General features: G+C 35.9%; 1 protein-coding gene across 1 annotated transcript in view; it reads left to right on the plus strand.

Annotated features, from left to right (window-relative positions):
• Positions 1–21,651, plus strand: part of MAML2 (mastermind like transcriptional coactivator 2) — a 324,105-nt gene that overhangs the window by 294,566 nt on the left and 7,888 nt on the right. Inside the window, exon 3 of the mRNA XM_039881991.1 lies at positions 16,460–16,663. Coding sequence (XP_039737925.1) covers positions 16,460–16,663 — 204 coding nt within the window. The remainder of the gene's footprint in view (positions 1–16,459; positions 16,664–21,651) is intronic.

The following is a 21,651-nucleotide window of genomic DNA, read 5'->3' on the forward strand; positions in this document are numbered from 1 at the left end:
GCTTTGTCAACATGGAAGCTTTTTAAATGTCAAAACAATACTGAAGGTATCTTATGTTCATAGCACAGCTAAATTATATCAATTTATAATTGTGTTACTTAAGGAAACAAGCAGATTTCAAAAGTTTATTCTAGAAAACAGTGTTTAATCAATTTCTTATATTGTCTTTGAACACAATCTAGTAAGCAGATGTGGATTTAATGGCTTATTATGTTCTCACTCCCTACATCCATTTAGAGTCTGCCAGGCTCAGTATAAAGTCAAGACATGTGCATATAGAAACTCTGTAGATGTTTGTAACATCTAAAATTAAAATAGTGAGAAGGCTGCCTGGCTGTCCCTTCAGACATGGCACAGTGGAGCACGGAGACAGGAAATATGCCAGACTGCCTCTGCAGGAGGCTGCTGAGAACACGTGCATCAAGGAACAAGGAACTGCTTAATGATTAATCACTGTCAACCTTTGTTCTCGTTAAAGACTTGATTGTTGGACAAGGCTTGTAATGAGGGACTGTTTTGGTGTCTGTTGCTATGAGATTTTGCTCACTGATCCTCAGTTGATGTAAGCCGCTGTTCCCTTTTTGCCCAAGTCGAATGAATTCGAATGAAAATGCTCTAACAGTGCCTGCTAGTGGTGCTTTAAGAAGAGATTCAGGAAATTCTGTTTCTCAAATGTTACTCCAGGCTGAAATAGAGAACACATATCCAAGAGTTTGGCTCTGCTGAATTTTGGCATATGAGGTTTTAGGGGAGAAAAAGGTTGATAATAAAATAAATAGATAGATGTAGATTTTATGGTAGTAATGCTATAAAGACTTTCCTCCAACCATACATACACATATACACAAACACTTTTTCTTTCTGGCAAACACAGACATTTAGAAATCAAAATTTAAAGTCATGTTACCATTTCTCCTGCCTTCTATAAAATATTAAATTGTGTTCTGCAAACCAAATGGTTAACGAGCAAATCACGTGACAGGCTGAAGTGTATGTTGAGTTGGCATTTTTCTAAAGGCTAACAAAAAAAATCCCACTTTTTTCTGTCATTGTTTTGTTGGCCTCTATGGACTTTTATATAATCATTTTTGAATCTTAATTTTACTGCTACAAAAGATCACTGGTACATTTTAAAGGAGGAGAAAACACTGTTTTTAAATGTAAAAAATAATTCTTCTGGGTTGATATGACCTTAAAACTCTTAAAGTTCTTATAAATATCATTGCATCATTATCATGAAATTACTTATGAAATATATACGTATGTGAAAGCATTAAAAAAACATAGAATAATTAAAACTGCTGGTGATATTCTCAGATTATACCCACTACCCCCCGCCCAAGCTAAAAATGTTTCTAACAAATAAAGCCTGCTATAGTTTTTTGAAGTATGCATGAAGCAACTCTATTCTGGTTTATATCATATATAACTATTTAGGTTAGAATATTACGTGTCCCCATTCTAGTCTCCTTTTTATTCCCTATTCTTCTTAACTCATCTACAGTGAAATCAGAGAAGTTGAGTAGGGACTGTTTGGACCTCCAGCAATCTAATGTGGCCTCTGTCAACATCCCATGTCCCTACCTAGCCTAAAGGTAACTATGAATATTCCACTAATATCAGAACAATACTATATAACTTAGGGACCTGCCTCTTCCAGAGCATCCCCTACATATAAAGGTATGAAGGGACCTGAGAAAGGCCAGCCGATCTGCCCCCATATCTCCAGTAGATTTGCTCTTAAATCCCAAGTGGGATATTGTGGCAAAATAGTCACAATATACAACATATAAACACTTTAATTTTCATAGTCTCCCCTCTATGTTTATATGTGTTCACATGTAGTTAAGTACATAGAATGTACATTTTCTCTGACCACAGAATTTATCTGTTGAAGTTACAATGGGGAACTATCTTTAATTAAGACAAATCAAGAGGTTTACAATGATAATGTTAATTATAACTGGTCTGCTCATTTAAGACACATTACAGTTTACAGTAAGTGGATTATCCCCAAAGCTTCAAATCTTCCTATTCAGTTCATGGAACTGTAACCCTCTAAGGAATATCTTTCAATAAGCCATGCTTTATAAATCTTAGTAGGCCTGATTGTTTTTTTATCTTTGATCATGGATATAAACATTAAGAAATACTTGACCATTTTGTAAGGTAGATCCTTGAAGAGATGTCTGTGGACGATATTTCTAGTAGCTAGCCTAAAATCCTGGGGGAAAAACATATTAAAAAAATCACTCTTTATACAACATTGCAAATTATTATTTGCATTTAAATAGAAATACTACAGACTTCCTTTTCGGTAATAGATGCTTACAGTAAATTACCATACTTTTCATCACTTCCCTAAGAAGTGAAGGAACTATATATCAATGTCCATATTGTTTTTCTTCTACCCTCTAAAGACCAACGTGGAATTACACATTACTTCCACTGATATTGAATTTGACCAAAAGTTTTTCACCACATACCAATAGCCTCTTTTTGATCTTGTATTAGTAATATATAAATTACTAAAATAAACTGTTTTATCCAGATTTATTACTTTGCCCTAAAAACAGTGACCATATCTTTTATGACAAAGGACCAAGTAAAATCCAAAAATTAATATGTGGGATATAAAACTGAAAGCAGCAAACAAAGATGACAAACAGTGGACTAGTGGTTACCAGAAGGAAGCGGGGAGGGGGCTGTAGATAAAGGTAAAGGGGGTCAAATATTTGGTGATGGAAGAAAATCTAACTTTGAGTGATGAACACACAATGCAGTAAACATACGATGTATTATTGAATTGTACACTTGAAACCTATTTGATTTTGTTAACCAAAGTCACCCCAATAATTTTAATAAAAAATTAATATCTTCTTGATATGGAAAACTATAGCAAGGTATATGAGCGAGTGGTATAGTACTTGGGAGAAAACCATGAACCCAGCTGCCAAAAAAATAATTATGATAGAGTAAAGAGTATATGTGAGAAAAATATTCAGATTTGGCTGAGAGGTAAAGAAAAAGTTGCAGCATTGGGGTGTCGAAGGACTGCCACACGTGAGAGTGGCCATCTTCAACATTAAGTGATATGCATTAATTTTAAAGGAACCAAATTGTCCTTTCTTTCACGTGATCCGTATAGCTAGTCAGTTGTGATTTAACGTAACATTTAACAATGTTACTTTGTTTCTAAAGAGCTCAAAATAGTTTAGCTTAATTAACCCTCAAAATAATTATTAACCGCCTTTCTAAAATGAACTACTGATGCTTTCCCACCACCTTGAAGAAAGGAACTTTTAAAAATCATGCTAGAATCTCAGTGGTATCAATATAGATGTGTCTGAAAGGGAAAAACTGAAGTCAAGACCTGGCAAGGATTAGATAAATATGATGAACTTCAACTACAAATCTATCAGGTAAAACATGTCCTTGGATAAGATAATCTAGCTATGTCTTAACTAATACCAAAACAATGTGACTCAGGTAACTTAGTTAAATAAACTGTTTCCAGCCAGTTATTTGGTAATATGGAGGCAAAGAAAATAGTTGGCATTTCCATGATAGTCAGTGTTGTGGCCTTTCACAAACTTGGCCCAAGTTCTGTTGAGTCTATGAGCAGGCTAGAAATTTTAGAATTATTTTTATAGTTCTTTTTTTTTTTCTTATGTGGATGGCCAGATAACAATATTTTCAAATTATAAAGAGAATCCAATTGGCTCAGCTTTAGTCACAGTTTTGATTTAAATATGCAGAAATGCTCAGATACATACTAAATGAACTGTTATTTGGATCTAGCCAGCAGCTGAAGAGCTGTTGCAGTCCCAGATGTATATATTTTTTTTAAAAAAAGTACCACATGGATCTGGAAAGTACAAAACAATGTAAACATTGGTAACTGTACAATATGTCAGTCTCCCTTTAGCATTCTCTCCTGATCAGCAGTTAGGAACATAAGCCACAAATGTTTACCCAATTGAAAAATCAGTGGACAGTTATGTTCAAATCAAGAATCTGTTTCCAGTTACAAGTAACAGAATCCAGTACAATCAACCTACCCAAATTGCTGAGGAAAAAAGGTGAAAAGTTCACATAACTCTGTACATGCTAAATTTAAGTTCGAAGTTTTAAATTATAAGCAAAAAAATTTGTATAGTATCTCGAATTGACAAATAATAATAAATATTCCCAGGTAAAGAATTTTATATATTTGATATTGATATTTGGCATTTCATTGAAAATTTTTGATATAACTGTTGCTTTCTTAATAACACCTAAATAGTTGCAAATCACGTTATAAATTAAGTTTATTTGATTTTCATGTAATTACTTATTCATTATTTCTTTAACAACAAATATGTACTGAGTATTGTATGTCAGGCTTATGTGTGCTAGTGGGAATGCATAGACAAATAAAAACAATCCACATTCTTAAAGTAATAATAGTGTGGTAAGGGTAAACATACATTTAATAAATAATTGATATATTCTGTAACAAAAATAAATACAAGATATGATTAAGACTCAGGCAGTACCAATTACCTATGTTGGACAGGTGCTAAGACGTCTACTTTATTCTGAATTTTCTATTCAGATGAATTAATGTAAAGAGTCAGCTTATGGACCCAAATTTATACTAGAAATCCCTATAGGTGAAAAAATATCTTAAAAAGTGGTTGACTTAGAAAAAATAATTTAGACTCTATTCCATCTCGTAATTCCAAACAGAAACAGAAGCTCTAAAGTCCTTTTGTGTGTGTGTGTGTGTGTGTGTGTGTGTATAAGACATCCCTAATCCCTAATCTTATTACTCAACAGAATTAATTTAAAAAATGAATACTTCTTTCCAGGTTCAAAACCATAAAGAAACAGCAGATCTGGTAACAGTTGTACAGGTGATTTGATCAATGTAGACAGACAAGGTAATCAGACCAAAGAAAGCTGACCTTCCTCACTCTTTTTCATGGTAGACTATTCATTTAATGTTATCATTTTTTTCCTTAAACATTATTTTGGTACTCTGCAAATCAAAACATGTTTATATAGTTTGCATAAATAAGATTTGGTAAATAACCTGATTTTTCTGGGAATTGATCCAAGTGAAACCTTTAATTTTTGAAGTTCATCCCTTAGTGATTTTTTAAGGAGAACTCAGTTTTTTTGAAGTCCCACTGAAGTATTTAGTGGCTTGTTTTGCTAATTCAAGAGAGACTTAAGGGCTACATTTAACCCAGAACAGATGGCTCTTTTTTTAATGTCCTTTGTGGTCATTATAATAATACATTCAAAAAGAGCTAATCATGTCACATTAGAGTAGATGGACATATCTGAAGATATTGACTACAGCCACTTTACTGTATCAGTGTATCTAGATTTTCATGCCTATTAGACAACTTGCAATAACCAAGATATTTTCTCATTTCTCATAAAAGGAGATACATCAGAATATGTAAGCTACTTTGTAGGTTTATACATTTTATATATTTTAGTGGTAAATGGGTATTGAAACATAAAAATTACCTCTAGCAAAATATTTTTTAGTTTTAATACAGAATAAGGAAAAATGTAGATCTTTTTATACAATCAGTTCAGAAAAATCAGATGTTATTAGCAAAGCAATATAGTTCTACATTGTGCTTTACACACTGAAGTGCATAAACAAGTTCAGAACTCAGTTTAATACATTTTCTCAACATTTCCATCCATAAACTTCAATTTATTTACCTCAGTTACTTCAGAAGAAGATAAAACAGTTTGATTTCCCACTCTTCACCCCCAAAACTGAATCTAGTAATAGGTCATTACACTTGCAAAACCACTGCATGTCATGTTGTTAGGTTGCATTTTAGAGTCAGTGGAAAAAAGAAACCAAATTATTTCATCACAATGGTACTTATTGTTAGCTTGATTCAATAAAAATGGAATTTCAACTATTCTAGCACTAGAATGGAATTTAGAGATTATAATCTAACTTCCATATCTTAAAGTTGGAGAAAGTAAAGCCTAAAGAGATTAAAAGAGAAGACTGCAAAATTAACAAGTTTTACGGGTTACATGAAACAGATTCCTCGAAGAATTAATGAAATAATGTACATAAGAAGTAAAATTGTCAAAGAAAATAGCCATTCAAAATAAATGCTAACATTTCTGTTATACTTCCTGTGAGTCAGAGACTGCCACAAATTTACCAACATAATCTTATTTTAGGGCATACTGCAGTCATATGAGGAAAGCACTATTATTTACTCATTAATAGAGAAGAAACTGAGGCAGAAAGATTTTTATAACTTGACCAAGAACAGTTAGTAAGTTATGGAGAAAATATTTAAAACCAGATATCATTTGATTATTATATTATTTTGTCATGAGATATCACATGAGATAAGTGAGAATTTTCTTACATTTCTCACTTCTCTATCTTAAAGAGATAAGCTAAAAGCAGTCTACAAAATTTTTATTAAAGTGAAATTGCAGAATCAAAATTGCATATTGTTTTGGTTTTTTTTTTTATTTCCAAAGAAAAAATCATATGTTTTCAAGGAATTAGAACCACTTTTGGGAATCAATTTTTTTAAATGCCAGATTTATTTCATGTATAATTTGAGCATCATTTTAAAAACCAACCCTTTAAAAGAAATTTCCTTCCCTTTTGAAGCATAGAATCATTTATCCTTTCTCATTCTCCATTACTACTATCTTATTGGATACTCTTTACTTTTAATGAGAATAGAAAATGTTGGTAATTTATCCCATCTAAAACCATAATACCCTTTAACATAATAAATAAAATTACCCTTCAACACAATTTTCTAATCTTGTTTTATTTGTGTGGTGATAATGCTTAACCATTGCTAAATTCAAGTAACTGAGCACATTTCTGGATAATTACATCTTCTTGGTTTATTGCTGATATTTTAAACAACACACTACCTCACTATCTGATGATCAGAATTTGTATATAATTTAGTCCAGTGCCTTGTTTTATATATATATATATACATATATATACACATACACTCATACATACACACATATATGTATATATAATATGTTATTACATATATAATATATATTTACATTTTTTATGTCAAATTGACCTGAGGAGATATTGATATTTATTGCAAGCCTATTTATTGCATACCAGATATTACTATACTAAGCATTTCACTTACTTTATGCCATTTGTTTTTAACAACCCGCATTTGAGGTAAATATTATCAGCTGCTTACAACTTGGGAAAAAGCAGAGTTGGAATTTGAACCAGTTCTATCTGATCCCAGAATCCACTTTTCACTACTGCTGCCCACCCACTCAAATTGCTTTTAGAACAGAGGGATGTTTTCAAAATATTTTGCCTATTATCTTATTTTATTAATGTTTTACATACTTTGCATTTTAAAGGCATACATGTAAAAAAAGAGAAATTTCTTAAACCTTATCTCCTCATCTTTAAAATGGGAATAATAATTAAAGCAGAATTATTATGGAAATTAAATGAGATAATAAATGGCAATTCCTCAACACATGGCCTGCTACATAGCTTTCACAAAATGATAGCTATGAATAGAAATCGTATCCATTCATGTGCCTTCCAAGATATACTCACATCATCATCATCGTCGTCATTGTCATATCATCACCATCATCATTGTTATTGTCATCATGATCTTCATCATCACTCACCGCTAACTCTTTTTCTTCCTAAAACATCCTTTATGCCATGGGCCCTTCTCAGGTGGCACACCCATAAAAGCAGCACTAGATTTAGCAATGTTGCCCAACCTTTGCCTTTGTTTCCTACATTGGCTTTCTATTGCCTTGGAAAAGAGCTAGCATTTTCAGCAGAAAGTTCTGTCCCATTTTCTGCTTCAGACTGCTTATTCATTTGTTTATTTATACAAAAAAAATTACAAAGAATCCTCTTTACCCTCGGAATATTGTGACGAACATCTCAGCCTTCCAATCATTTATAATGAAAGATAGATATAAGCAAACAATTGTGATGCAGAATGACAAATTCTACCTCACGGGCCAGTACCAAGTGTTATAGAAACAGAGAAAAGGGGCATTGAACAGCCTTGGGAGGTCAGAGAAGACTTCTTGAAAAAAATGGCATCTGAGCTGAGCCTAGAAAGAATGGGTGCTCACTGGGTAAAGAGGGGCAAGGGAAGAATGTTCCAGGCAGAGGGGATGTGAGCACGGAGTGGAGAAATCTCTCTGAGTTCAGAGAATTGCGGATAAGTTACTATCTCTATAGCATAGAGTGAAGGAAGAATGTGTTGAGAGATGAGACTGGAAAAAGATGCAGAAGCCAAATTATGGAGGGCTTTGTACTCTATTCTCAGGAGTTAGAACTTGATCCCAAAGGCAATGAGGAGCCACGGATGGTCTTAAGCTAGGAAAGCAGTGTAAAAGATATATCCAAGGGGAAGTCATTTCATTACTTTCATAAACACTAACCTTTGAGGGGATGGGGGCAGAGTTCTCAGCCTAAAGTCTATGGATGGATGGCCTGTGGATGTTTAGAAAACTTGTAAACTCCCTGAAATTGTAGACAAAATTGTTAGTCGTATATATACTTGAGGAGATGGGAGAAGGAACAGAATCCATAGCTTTATAAAATCCTCAGAAGTCACCATTATCCAAAGAACAGTGTGAAACCATTGCTCTAGGGACAGAAAGCGAAAAGCTAACTTACAGAGCAGAAATTTCAGGTCTGCCACAAAGAGCCCTTCTAAAGTTGACGAGCTCCTCTTTTAAGAAAAATTTCTCATTCCTTCCTCTGAGTTACCAAACTCTTCCCACTCCACCCTGACCCAGTGACGTTTTGTTCCTGGCCACTCTCCCACGTAAATGCTGCCTCCTCGCCCATGGAACTGTTCTTCTGTGCCAACCCATAATAAGTGTCCACCCCACAGGCTAAGAATAGATGCAGTGTCCTGGTGAGTTGAAAATTAGGTAACATCTGAAGGACGAACTCTACGGTGACCACAAAACTCATTTTAATCATTTCGACCAAACAGATTGTAAACATATGATCAGGGTTTCTCTGCAGGGTAGAAGAGAAGGTTCTAAGCAAGAAAAGAAAAATACCCTATTAAATAGAAGCGGGAAGAGCAGCTACTGTTTATAATTGCAGAAGACAAAGAAAATTACTAATCCAAATACATTCTCCTGTGCTTGCATACTTCACTTTTCAACATCTCCTCTCCCCCACCCATTACCCATAACAAGCCAGTTCTACCAGACAAGCTACAATTAATTCTCTCGGGCAAATAGATTTTATTTCATTCATTTCTCCTAATTTTCCTAGATTTTGATATGTGTTCATCATTTCGTTAGGTTTGTGACCTTGTGTGAATCAATTCCTTAATTTTGCTGGGCAGTGTCTTCATCTGCGAAATAAAGGTGGATGAAAGATCTATAAGCTGCTTTTCAGTTCCCGCTATTTGTAATGGTTGCTGGAGTGGAGATCTCATGATAGATCGATCTACTGTGTGCAGATCTCGTGATAGATATTTCTTATATCTGACTTGCCAGTTCCTTCTAAGGATTGCTGAGTTCTTTCTCTAAGGCGTTTTATCAAGTTAATGTAAAACAACAACAACAACAACAACAAAGTATGTAGCGTTACTTTGCTGGTGCAGCCAAAGGAGCAAGTGTCAGCAAATTTTTTCCATAAAGGGCCAAATAGTAAATATTTTAGTCTTTATGGGCCATAAGCTCTCTGTCACAGCAATTCAACTCTGCTGTTGTAGTGTCGCCATATGTAAATGAATGTGTATGGCTATGTTCCAATAAAATTTATTTACCAAAAAAGGTGGCAAGCTGGATTTGATCAATCAAGTCATACCATAGTTTACTGACCCTTGAAATAAAATCCTGGCAGCCTGAAGATAGCAGTGTTTTATCCCGTCAGTCTTTCTGTTTAAAAGTTGTTTCCTGGATGGTTTCCTGATCATTGTTTTGTTGTCATTGTTATTTGTGTGAAACAAAGAACTGTTCCATTATTTTCATTATCCACAGCCACCTCACTAGTCATGTCCCAAATACATAACTTAAGTGGGCTTGCCAGCTTGTAAGGAGTCTGAAACAGTTAAGGCAACTTGTTTCTCAGGCATAGAGATGAATAAATGGCTTCATAAGTAGACAGTTCAGAAGATAAATAGCCTGGAGGAACAGCTGATCAGTTAATTCACTGAGACAGGGAAAGAAGAGGAAAAAGGGAAAGAGAGAAGGGGGTGGGGGGGAAGAAAGATTGTGAGATCTGCTGTACAAACTTGCCCAGCTGGGTACTTTATCTTGAATTTGTTTTGCAAATTGCAGATGCCTAGCTCTGGAAGCCAAGAAAAAGAAAAGGCAGTCATCTCACGCCAAAATACTCTCATAGATCCCAAGTTACTTCATTTTTGTGGGGGGAAAAAAATCATTATATATCCCCCTTCTAAAATAAGAGAAACAGAGAGCCATTTTACCCAGATGCCCAGAGCAAGACAAATATTTTTTAGAGTTTCCTTTTAATATTAAGAACAAGTCCTGCCTGATAACTTTGCTTGCTTTATGAAACTTCCTGTGTCATTGATCAGCTCACAGAACTGCTTTAACAGTAAAACTGACTGAATTCAATGAGTCTTAATATTCCAACCTACTTCGGTGAAACCAGGGACATTTGTGTTCGCTGCTTTAGGACATGTCGAATTGGACCCCGTCCTACCTTTTGCTAAAATCAGTCCTGCTTAACAGAGCTCTTATATTCCATTAAAATGAAAGGAAGAGGTAATCTAGCATTTATATTAACATTTTTTAAAAACATCTCTCACATATTGACCATGATTTACAGACACATTTTATCAAAGTAGACCCAGGAGCCAGGCCTACATTCTAGTATTTGTTTATTGAGATTTATAAGATTTACTTTATATATACTGTTACTTTAAATATTTATTCTTGAAAATTTTTAAAAGATGGTATTGGTAAATTTGCTGTTAGAACTAGAATAGTGAGATTTATTTCTAATTTTTAAGCTTGGACTTTTTTTTTTTAAAAGGACCTCAAACTGACTTTAAGAGAAATATAGGTAATTTTAGGGAGGACAGGTAATTTGTCCTCTAAGGAAAAGGGGTGCCCATGTAAAAAGGTTCAAGTGTTTCCTGAATCTTCTGTCAGATTTTATAGACATAGTTTGCAATCTTTTTGTGTTAGTACTTCACATGGTGATTCATGAACAAGATTCTGAGTCAACAATATAACAAATTTGGAAAAGCATTGTTTTATCATGTTTTCCATACATTAAAACGTGCATTCAGCTTCCTATAAACATCAGTCAACCTTACACACTGCCACTTACTTGTGAATATGCTCTGATTACCTCCACCTAAAAGGTTGAGTCATCATATACCCGATTTACCAAATGGTCTCCTAACACCCTTGAGACCATTCTGGACAATAAATTTCCCATCAATAGCCCAGTTGGAAAACTTGAAAGTATAGATAACCTGTGGAGTTCTCCAGTAGGCTGCATGGACTTTGATCCCCAAGACCTAGAAGAATGCATGCTGCATAATAGATGCTCAGCAAATATTTGTTGAATGAATGAATAAAAGCAAAGTGAAGATAATAATTCTAAAGACATAGCTTGATTATTGGCAGAACTTTATTAAAAGAATACAGACATGTTTTCATTGGTCTAGCAGTCCTGTGCTGGACAAGGATCAAGAAGCCCTAACCATATTCAAGCACTGGCATAAGACTCTAACTTAGTGGCTTAACTAATACTACAAAAGGACTTTAAAATCCTAAAGATACACACACATACACACACTCACACTGATGTAGAAAATCTATAAGAGCATAATAAGTGTAAATTTATATTAAATCCCGGGAGGATGGGACCAGAAGCCTACTTTGTAGATTAGCATAAATATTATAATTTTATTGGTAGGTGCAAAAAACAAAAAACATGCAAAACGAAAGATCATTCAAGTTCATGATTTGAACTAGTCGTGTGGCGTTTATTTGCTGCCAAATCAATATTTAACTTGTTTCTCTAGAAGACTCGGTTTTCTAGTATAAAATACTACATCAACGGAAATACCTCATTCATTCACAATCACACAAACACACACACACACACACACACACTTTCATGTACAAGCTGAGGATGTGTCATGTTTATCATGGCCTTCATAAGCTCTTGAGCAGAAAGTGAGTGCTGAGGGGGAAACAAATGAATTCTATTAAGTCAAGTTCTACATGGGCTAAGTGTAAGGCAAAGACTGAGGCTGAATATGGAAATCAAAGCCAACACATCCAAGCATACTTTTCTTTCAAAATATTTTATGTACTAACATTTGCACAACATCTTGGCAATGACAGCAAGCTGTGTAAGGAGGTGTTTTGTGTTACATATCTAACATAAGGGCAAAAAAATGTTGCAGCAGCCAAATATTACTTTGATCATGAATTTAAAGAATGTGTATGGTAGAGTACATTATAAGGCCCAGGGGCTAGAAACTACAAGGTTTAAAAACCTCCTGCAAAATTCCAAAAGAGAGTTTATTTCTTATTCTGCTATCTCTTGGTATTGTGAAGGAATGAAACTAGATTTAGCACAGTCCATCTGTTTAATTAGAGAGAGAAAGAGATATACTTACATTTTCTTGGCGTGCAGATCTTTCATAAATCTTAGAGGAGTATGCTTTTCCACATTTCACTGGAAATTATGTTGATGAAGTTCACCAATTCTGCCAACATTAAGCACTCTCTTTTTCTCTTCATTTTCCCCTTTCTAAATACTTTTTTAATCTCCAAAATAAAAATAGAAAACTGCCGGCACATAGTAGATATTCAGTAAAATTCATCAAACTCATTATGGATGAATGGCTGCATGGACAACTAGACTGGGCATTAGGAGATCTGGGTTTTAATTCTAAGGCCTAATAGGTGTCATAACACCTAAGGGAAATTATTATGCATTGCTTTTTATTGTAATGGCTTTGAGTGAGTGCACATTGGAGAAGTGATGTGTGGTTTAGTTTCCCAAGTAAACTATAAGCCAGAGATTACAGCTTCAAATGCCTACATAGGCCAAGCCAGTAAGAGAAATGAGAAAAATGGGTGGAGATAATAAAATAGGGAATAGTGGGAACTGTGGCCAACCCGAGAGCACAAGGGCCAGCCTGTGTTTGAAACACAATGGGAGCCAAACATACTGCACCTGCCATCCAGATACACTTACAGCATAAGCTCCTCCACAGAGTTCATTGTTTCTACACTTCTCTGCCATATACAAAATAATACAAAAATTAGTAAATAAGAAAAATATTAACTGCTAAAATTTATCAAGCACCAAGTGCCTGGAACTGTTTTAAATTTCATCTGGTCTAATTTTATGTCATTAATAGAATCACCTTCATTTAACAAGTGAAGAAATTAAGGCACAATACTTAGTATATGTATATTGGTTGCTCTATTAATAAATAATTGGATGTGAAGAAATAAAAAACAGCAGAGCAAAGAACAAAGTATCCAGGCCCTGAGCTGAGCCCCTAACCTACATAAAAGAAGCACGCTCCAAAAGACTATCTGTCAGAGAATGACACTCAACTCATCTTTTGACATCTCCAGGCAGGAGGATGGAGGGAATTCCCAGGGTCCATAGGGAGCTCGCAATCTACAATGTAATTGAGACCGCTACGTTTCTGATAGAGTTGACACATAAAACAGCTTTCTGCAGCCTGCAAGACCTGTCTCTCTTGCTTCTCAACAAACAGATAAACAGACTGTTGCTCCTTTGTATTGAAATAACTATAGCAATCATGAGAAATTATCGTTTATTAAGTGCTTACTAGGTGCTGAATATTTGGAGCATTGTATCATCTCCTCTAATTCTCATAGAGACCCTGTGAAGTCAGCACTGTTGTCATTCCCGTTTTACAAATAAGGAAATCGAGGCTGATAGAGGCGAATTAACTTCTCCCAGATCACACAGCTAATAAGAGCCAGAACTGGGATATAAATTACAGCAGGCCTGTCTCCAGAGCTCATGGCCTTGTCGACTGCATGGCCATGCAAAGAAAACTTAAAAGAAAAGTAAATTTAATTTTCCTACATTTGTTTGTTAACCATATTTTTAAAACATAAAATCCTCTTTTCACATAGTCTTGCACTAAACTCCAAATCATATCACAAAAAATAGCAGCCTGTTTCTACTCAAGTTGGAGTGGAGAATGGAAGGCTAACCCCTGTCTCCAATATATCTCTCTCACCTTGATTCCTCCACTATCACTTCTGATTGTCTTTACACTTCTCTGACTCCACCTCTTCCTAGTGTGGGTGGACCAAAGATTCAACACTCAATCCTCCATGTATGTCCTACTCCACTCACCCTCCAAAAGCACTCAACTCACAGATCTTCATCTAGTCCCATTCTGTTTATGATGCTCACATGCTTGTCTTCAGGCCCACATTCCTAGTGGCTTGTAGGACATGTGGGATAAAATCATTCCCAAAAGCCATGGTGGATTTAAAGTTGAGAGAAATGACTAGGCATATAGAGCAGACATGTGAGTGGGTGGTTTCATTACACTGCTCAGGAGATGTACTTAAACTCAGAGACAATTATTTTTAATTAACTGCTGAGAACTGCCCCACCCCCATTCTCCACAGCCCTGCCTTTCTCTCCATCATACTCTCTTCCATGTATCTGATTGAGGGGGCTCACCCCTGAAGGGAGTGCTCAATAAACATTTGCTTCATGAACAGAAGAGTTGACAGAGGTATGAAAATCTTTCTCCTCAAAGCTTCTCGTCTCGACAGAGAGACGATAAAGTGACAATAGTGACAGAGAACTGGAGTTCTGCAGTCAAAGAGACCTGGCTTCAAATCCTCCCTGATGACTTACCTCTGTGATCTCTCTGAGCTGAGGTTTCACATCTGCAAAATTGGGATGATAATGCTATAGTTCTTGCTCATTGTTTCGTTGGGAGGGGTAAATGAGATAAATCATGTAAAGCGCTGAGCACAGTGACTAGCCTATAACAAGCTTCAGTGAATGGGCATCTTAAGATTATTTTGTATCTCTTTGCATTTGATGCAGTTGGTGAGCTCTGTAGCCCCAGGGATTATTAAAGCAAGGCCATGCTTCCTACATCTCCAGGCTTTGGACTGGCGATTTTTTTTTTAACTCAGCAGATAACTAAAGAAAGAGAAGGAGATAAAAGGGAAGAGACTTTCCACAAATAGAGTACCTACTACTACTACAGTCATCATGAGAGTCGCTTCATCTTTTTACTCTCTCGTAACCTCACACAGTCAGTCCAGTTGGGCAATGAGCATCGAATTTTATTGCTATATATCCAGTGTTTCTCAAAGAGCATTTCCTGGACCAATGAGCATTAGAATCACTTGAGCAGGTACCTGACCTACAGCCTCAGAATTTCTGGAGCAAGGAGAGGGCATCTGCTTCCCAAATGAATATCATCAAAGTGTGCAGACCTTTGACATAGTACTTGTATCATATAATCTAAAACTGGATTCTGGATTTTCTTGTACACGTAAGAATGTAATTTCTTCCTGAATTATATAATAAACTCACCAAGGTGAAAACAATGTTTTCTAGTTTTCTTATAATCCCTACAGTGCACAGCTCAATCATAAACACATCATTGGGATTAATAAAACTATTTGGCTGGATTAACTTTCTGCCCTGTAGGGTCCTGACCTGTCAATACCTAAAGATTGATAGAGATTTCAAATTAGAATGACAATTCACCAATACCCATTATTATTTAATATACGATGTGAGTTTTTAATCAATACTTTCTCATCGTCAATTGGTTGGGTGTCCTTTCACTGATTAAGCACTGAGATTTCTGACTTACTGACCAGGGAACAAAATTAACAAGTCTGAAAAATGAAGTCCCTTTCAAGTTTCTAAGTGTTTGTAAAACAACTCACAGGCCTTCCTGCCTTATAGAAAGCTCGCCCCTTCTGTTCAAAATGGTCATTTAACTTTTAAAACATGCGAATTTAAACCTAATTTTCATTGCAGGGTCAGCACTGATATGTGCTAACTTTAGGGAAAAGGAAGAACTTGTTATTTTATGATGTGTTTGCTCCTGAGCAATTGAGAGGTTTGCCATATGTTTTTATGGTAGGTTTTTTTTTTTTTTTTTGAGGTTCTGTAAACACCTTCTGGAATGTGGAGGTTCTACCATCAGAGTCATGTGGGAGCTTTTCCAGTCCCCTAGTGTCATTAACCCAGCTGCTTTGGTTGCTGTGATATGCAATTATTGCTTCTACTCTTGAAAAGCAATTCTCTGATCTCCAACTCATTAAGCATGTTTGATCTCAACTAGATGAAAAATGTTCGGAATCTAAGCTTATGATCTTTGTGCTACATTTTTCTTCATTTAATTCACAGTAGCTTTCCACCCCCCTGCTTTCTCTTCTTTAGGATCAACATTCTGTGGTAGGCCAGAACACGGGCCCCAGTCCAAGTCCCAGCCCCTGCTCAAATCCAAACACTGGAAGTGGTTACATGAACTCTCAGCAATCACTGTTGAATCAGCAATTGATGGGAAAGAAACAGACTCTACAGAGGCAGATCATGGAGCAGAAACAGCAGCTTCTCCTCCAGCAGCAGATGCTGGTCGATGCGGTAAAACTTTCTCCTAATTTATACTGCCCGTACTTGTTGGCTCCACAGAAGGAGTTCATTATTTTCCATTCCTATTTATTGTTCTTTTCTCTGCGCCTACTCATGTGACAGCAACAAGGGTGTCCTGGCTGTAAGAGAAGCTAATTCTATACATGTGAAGTGCTACAGAAAAAAAAAAAAGCAACTTGATTTACCAGCTGCTGGGCAGTTGGAAAGCACAGCACCTCAGCTAGCTAACCCTGCCCAGCCAGGGAGCGTTTAGAACCACCAACATGGCTTTCAAATCAGGCCCAAGAAACCAATGTTGTGCCACAGCCCTGAGGGGCAGAAATAGTGGACAGAACTCTAACCAACTCAAATCCACATTGACATTAGAGATAAAAGAGTTCTAAAAGCAGTTTTAAAAGCCAGTATGGAGTTTCAAAACTTAAAATCTGGCTTCCAAAATAAAGCATCTCAAAATTTTTTCTCAAAAAAATTTGAAAATATATCCCACTTTCATCACACTGAAGTGGCCTTAAAGAAAGGCAAGGCCGTCATTTCTCACACATTACCCAAGTATTAACCCTGCTTCAATATTTACCGGTGCATCCCTTCTGTATTCTCAGACATACTCATACAATCAACAACTGACCCAAACCCTTCCTGCCTCCTAAGACTAAGACCCTATCTCCAAGTTTCATTCTCTTCCTTCAAAGTATTTGGCCAAACAAAAGAAGAAAGGAACAAAGCTGACCATCTCCAGGTTAATAAAGAGAAAAAAAAGTAAAAAAAATTTATACTCAAGGAGCTTTGCAGCAAGAGTCAGAAATCCAGGATGTAATAAGCTCTATAATTCATTCAGAAAAAAATTTATTAATTTACAATGGGAATATAGCCATAAACAAGTCAGACCCTGTCTTTGTCCTTAAGGAGCTTAGAGACCACTAAGGAGGTGAAATAAATAGGCGGTTATAATGCATGTGATTAAATGCTGTGATGCGGCAACTACTAGAGGAAGTTCTATCTACTGAAGATGAGAAGGTGAAGGAGGAGATAAGTAAAGAGCCAGAGAGAAGGGAGTTTACAGCCAGAAGAACCAGCATATTTGAAACTCAGAGATAACGAGGTACACTGTATATTATGTTAGCTGAGGCACAGAATGTGCACTGGAATAGGGAAGTGATAGGCAAGGAGGCCAGAGATGAGAGGCCAGAGGATAGAGCTTAAAAAATCAGAATTTCTAGTCTGAAAAACAATGGGGAATACATTAAGGATTTTAAAGAAGGAAGTACTAGATTCAGATTGGCATTATAAAAAGGTATAAACATCGTAAGGGAAAATGTCATGGAGGAAAGGATAAAATCCAACCTGGAGAGTTTGGGGACAGTCTCCCAAGAGAGGTACTGAAGGACTGTAGGATTCTGATGGTTAGAGTACTGAGTTCCACTGTTCCAGTTGGAGAGTGGTCCAGAGACCCAAAAATACAGTCTCTATGTATATTTGTTGGTTTGAGATTTCATCATGAAATATTTAATGCATAATGAAAAGTATACATAATAATATAAAATTATTTATGTTTTTTAAGGAATGACATATGGAGTAAGTTGGGAGTGCAGAACATATAAGAAGAACTAGAAATAAATTTATTTGACCTCGAATAAGCAATAGTTAGAAATAAATCTTCAGGTGACTTTGAGTACTTCCCTATAGTATAAGGTGTAGGAGAACCACTGACTGGATCGTAACGTGACACATATGATTTTTTCTATAAATTATAGTTTTGAAAACCCCAGTTCTCCCACCTACTCCTTCCATTTTTTATTTTTTATCCTGATAAACTTAACAGCTTAGAAACAAGGGCAGTAGAAGACAAAAATGTAAAATCTAAGATTGACTTATTGGTTACTCTGTCATTATTCCCATCAATAGTACACATTTGTTGGATTATAACATGCAGAGATTGAATTTCTGGATTTTCAGCTCTGACTAAAAGGCAATGAAACATTCCATGAGGGTCCGGTTCTGACACTGGCCTACCTCCCATTGGGCCCCAGCTGAGTCACTACTGGGACAGGTGCAAAGGGCAGTGGCATAAGCTGTGAGAGACGAATGAGAACGAGGCTGCTGTTTTTGCGATTTTTATAAACCATTCACATTTCTCTTTATTTAGATGCCATTGAGGTTGCCCATGCTTTTTAGCATATCCAGGAAGAAACAGTCTTTGATACAACTTTACATTAGCATATGCTTTGTAGTCATTTGCAGTCAGCTGGCAAGGCCAGATAGGCACCTAAATTGAGACATTTCTTCATAAAAGTGTGTTATCCTTATACTCTATCAGTCTCCCACCAATGAAGCACAAAGAGGGGAGATGAGTAGTGCTTATTACAATGGGCATCATAATTACCAACATATTTTCTGCACCTACTATGTACCAGGCATCATGCTGAGCTTTTACAGAATTAAAGGATTAATCCTCACAATAAGAGTGTGAGGGAAGTCTGAGAATTATTCACATTTTACATTTCAATATGGTGAAACCAAAGCAGGACAGGTAAGTGCATCAGAAGATTATCTCTGTATTAGGTTTTCAGGCCCAAAATATTGGACTATCATGAGACATTAGTTAATAAGTTAAATTTGATGTTATGCAAAAGTAATCTCAGGGATTCCTGTGAGTTTACACTTTCATAGAATGGGAATATTATTCTCTTGCAAATGAAGCAGTCTCCTTTCAGTATTGGAGAATGGTCTTTGCTGCTCTTCAGCACAAGTGACAACGTGGCGGTTCTGTGATAGCCCAAATGCAAGGCCAAGAATCGAACTCATTTGTGAACAAATAGTTTAAGAAATTCAAGTTTCCAGAGATGTATATGTTAATACTTTGAGCAACCTAATTTAGCACTCAGAGGAATAAAAAGTCAATTATTAGGTTGAATATCCATAAAAATAAGTCCAGATTTGAAATCTAGTTTTTAATTGGGAATCGAGGGGCTGATAACTCCCTTAATCCCCTTCCCTATCTTCTCTATCTCTCTCTCTCTCACACACACACACACACAACATACCACACATCACACATGCATGAATCCTGTTTTCTTCAGTATAAATAGCAGAAACACCTAATTACATAAGAAAAAATAATAGATGCTTTTGAAAAAGAAAAGATTTCAGAAAGCCCCATGCTTGGCACAAAAATCAAAATTGTCAGCTTGCACAATCGTTTACAACAGGAATGGTTGAACATTGCCACATTTGGGTTCATAGAACATCTCAAGCAGTTTCTTAAACATTTAGGTTTTAAGTAAAAACAGAGTTTCACCAACCACTTTTTCCCTTAATTTGTAAACCCATATTTAAAAGAAATGTAATTCATATGTTTCTGATTCATTTACACTTAGCTCATCAAAATTGTGTTTTATATGAATTACTCGATGCCCCAAAAACCCTGTGAGTCTTTCAAGTTCTTTTTCTTAGAAACGACAATTAGAATTTGGTTTGTTGTTGTTTTAAGCCATTTTTCCCTTCCTTTATAATAGATTTATTCTACCTAGAAAGTTTGGAATTTGATGGGAAACTGACAGGTACATGGTTTAAGTAGGCTCCAAGTTAGGCAGTCCTCATTTAGCTTCCATTATTTTATCCATCTCTCTGTTACAAGGTTTTCTTTTCTATTTGCTGCCTTTTCTATTATATTGTTCTCTGTCTACCTATGTCAATTATTTTTATCTTTAAAAATGGAGGTTACTTCAGGGTTCATACAAAATTGTAGGGAAGCAATTCTAAAAATTTCCTCATCCATATTGGGAAAGAAAAAAAGCAGCTCCTGATGTCTAGAATTGATATGAAACTCACAGCCAGGCCATTTGTTCTCTGTTGGACATAAACTATGTTACAGAATACCACCTCAGACAGGATTACTCTTAGACTATGATAAAATGAGACAACATAAGGCCACTTCATAATTTTATCTAAAAACAGACACAAACAAGGTCACCGTGCAACCCACAAAATACCAAAAATCCCCTCTTTTACTAAATGACTAACAGCTACTTCATTACTCATAAAATCAACCTCACTTCCTGACAGTTTACAATCTAGAACAAATCTTCATTTTCTTAGACCTCCCTAAATCACCCAAGCAAAGCCTAAATCTTATAATAGCTTCTTTCTAACAGCTCCTCCTACTGAGACACCCCATGGTCCCCCATGTTGTGCATGCCCCCTCACTGCAACCAGTGGTCTTTGGCACTGATAATATATATATTTAAAAAATCCCCTATTTCCTCTCTCAGTTCCCAAAGAAACCTACTGTAAAGATCTTAAGGTGAGCAATTCCAGAAGGAAGAAAAGAAGGGAGCTGGGGAAATTTCTGTGCTTTGAGAATGGGGCACAGAGAAATAGAGAAGTGAAGGGGCCCTTGTATTGTGTGGCAGGAAAGAGCCTGAGTTTTTGACTCAAGATTTGCTTTCTGTTCTACCACTATGTGATCGTGAGTAAATTCCTTAGCCTAAGGAAGTTTCCATTTCCTCATCTATGAAGTGGGAATAATCATACCTACCTTCAAGGGTTGTTTATGAGGGCAAAAAAATGAGGTAATATGCATATAGTGCCCATAGAAGTACATGGTAAGTTATCTCCTGACGTCTCCTACCTAGGGTTGCCATATTTAGCAAATAAAAATACAGAATGCTCACGTGTCCAATATTTTATCTGGAAATCCTATTCTTATGCCTTCTACACTCTGTGGGACCAGAATTATATATGAGTACCAAAGCAAATCGGTGTGCTACAAAATAAAACTAGAACTGTCATCTCGAAAATCACAGAATTTTAGTCCTCACTGAAATCTAATTGCAAATTATAGAAAATGAGAGTAGTTACTAGAGCCCAAACACATGTTGAATGTTGAGAAGTAGAAATTACACTTCCATGTGGGAAGTTTATTGTAATGAAAAGGATTTATCTCTGAATTAAGGCTGCTAAATAAGATCTATGAGTCTCAT

Source organism: Pteropus medius, unplaced genomic scaffold (assembly GCF_902729225.1).
Source record: "Pteropus medius unplaced genomic scaffold, Ma_sr-lr_union100, whole genome shotgun sequence".
Lineage (NCBI taxonomy): Eukaryota > Metazoa > Chordata > Mammalia > Chiroptera > Pteropodidae > Pteropus > Pteropus medius.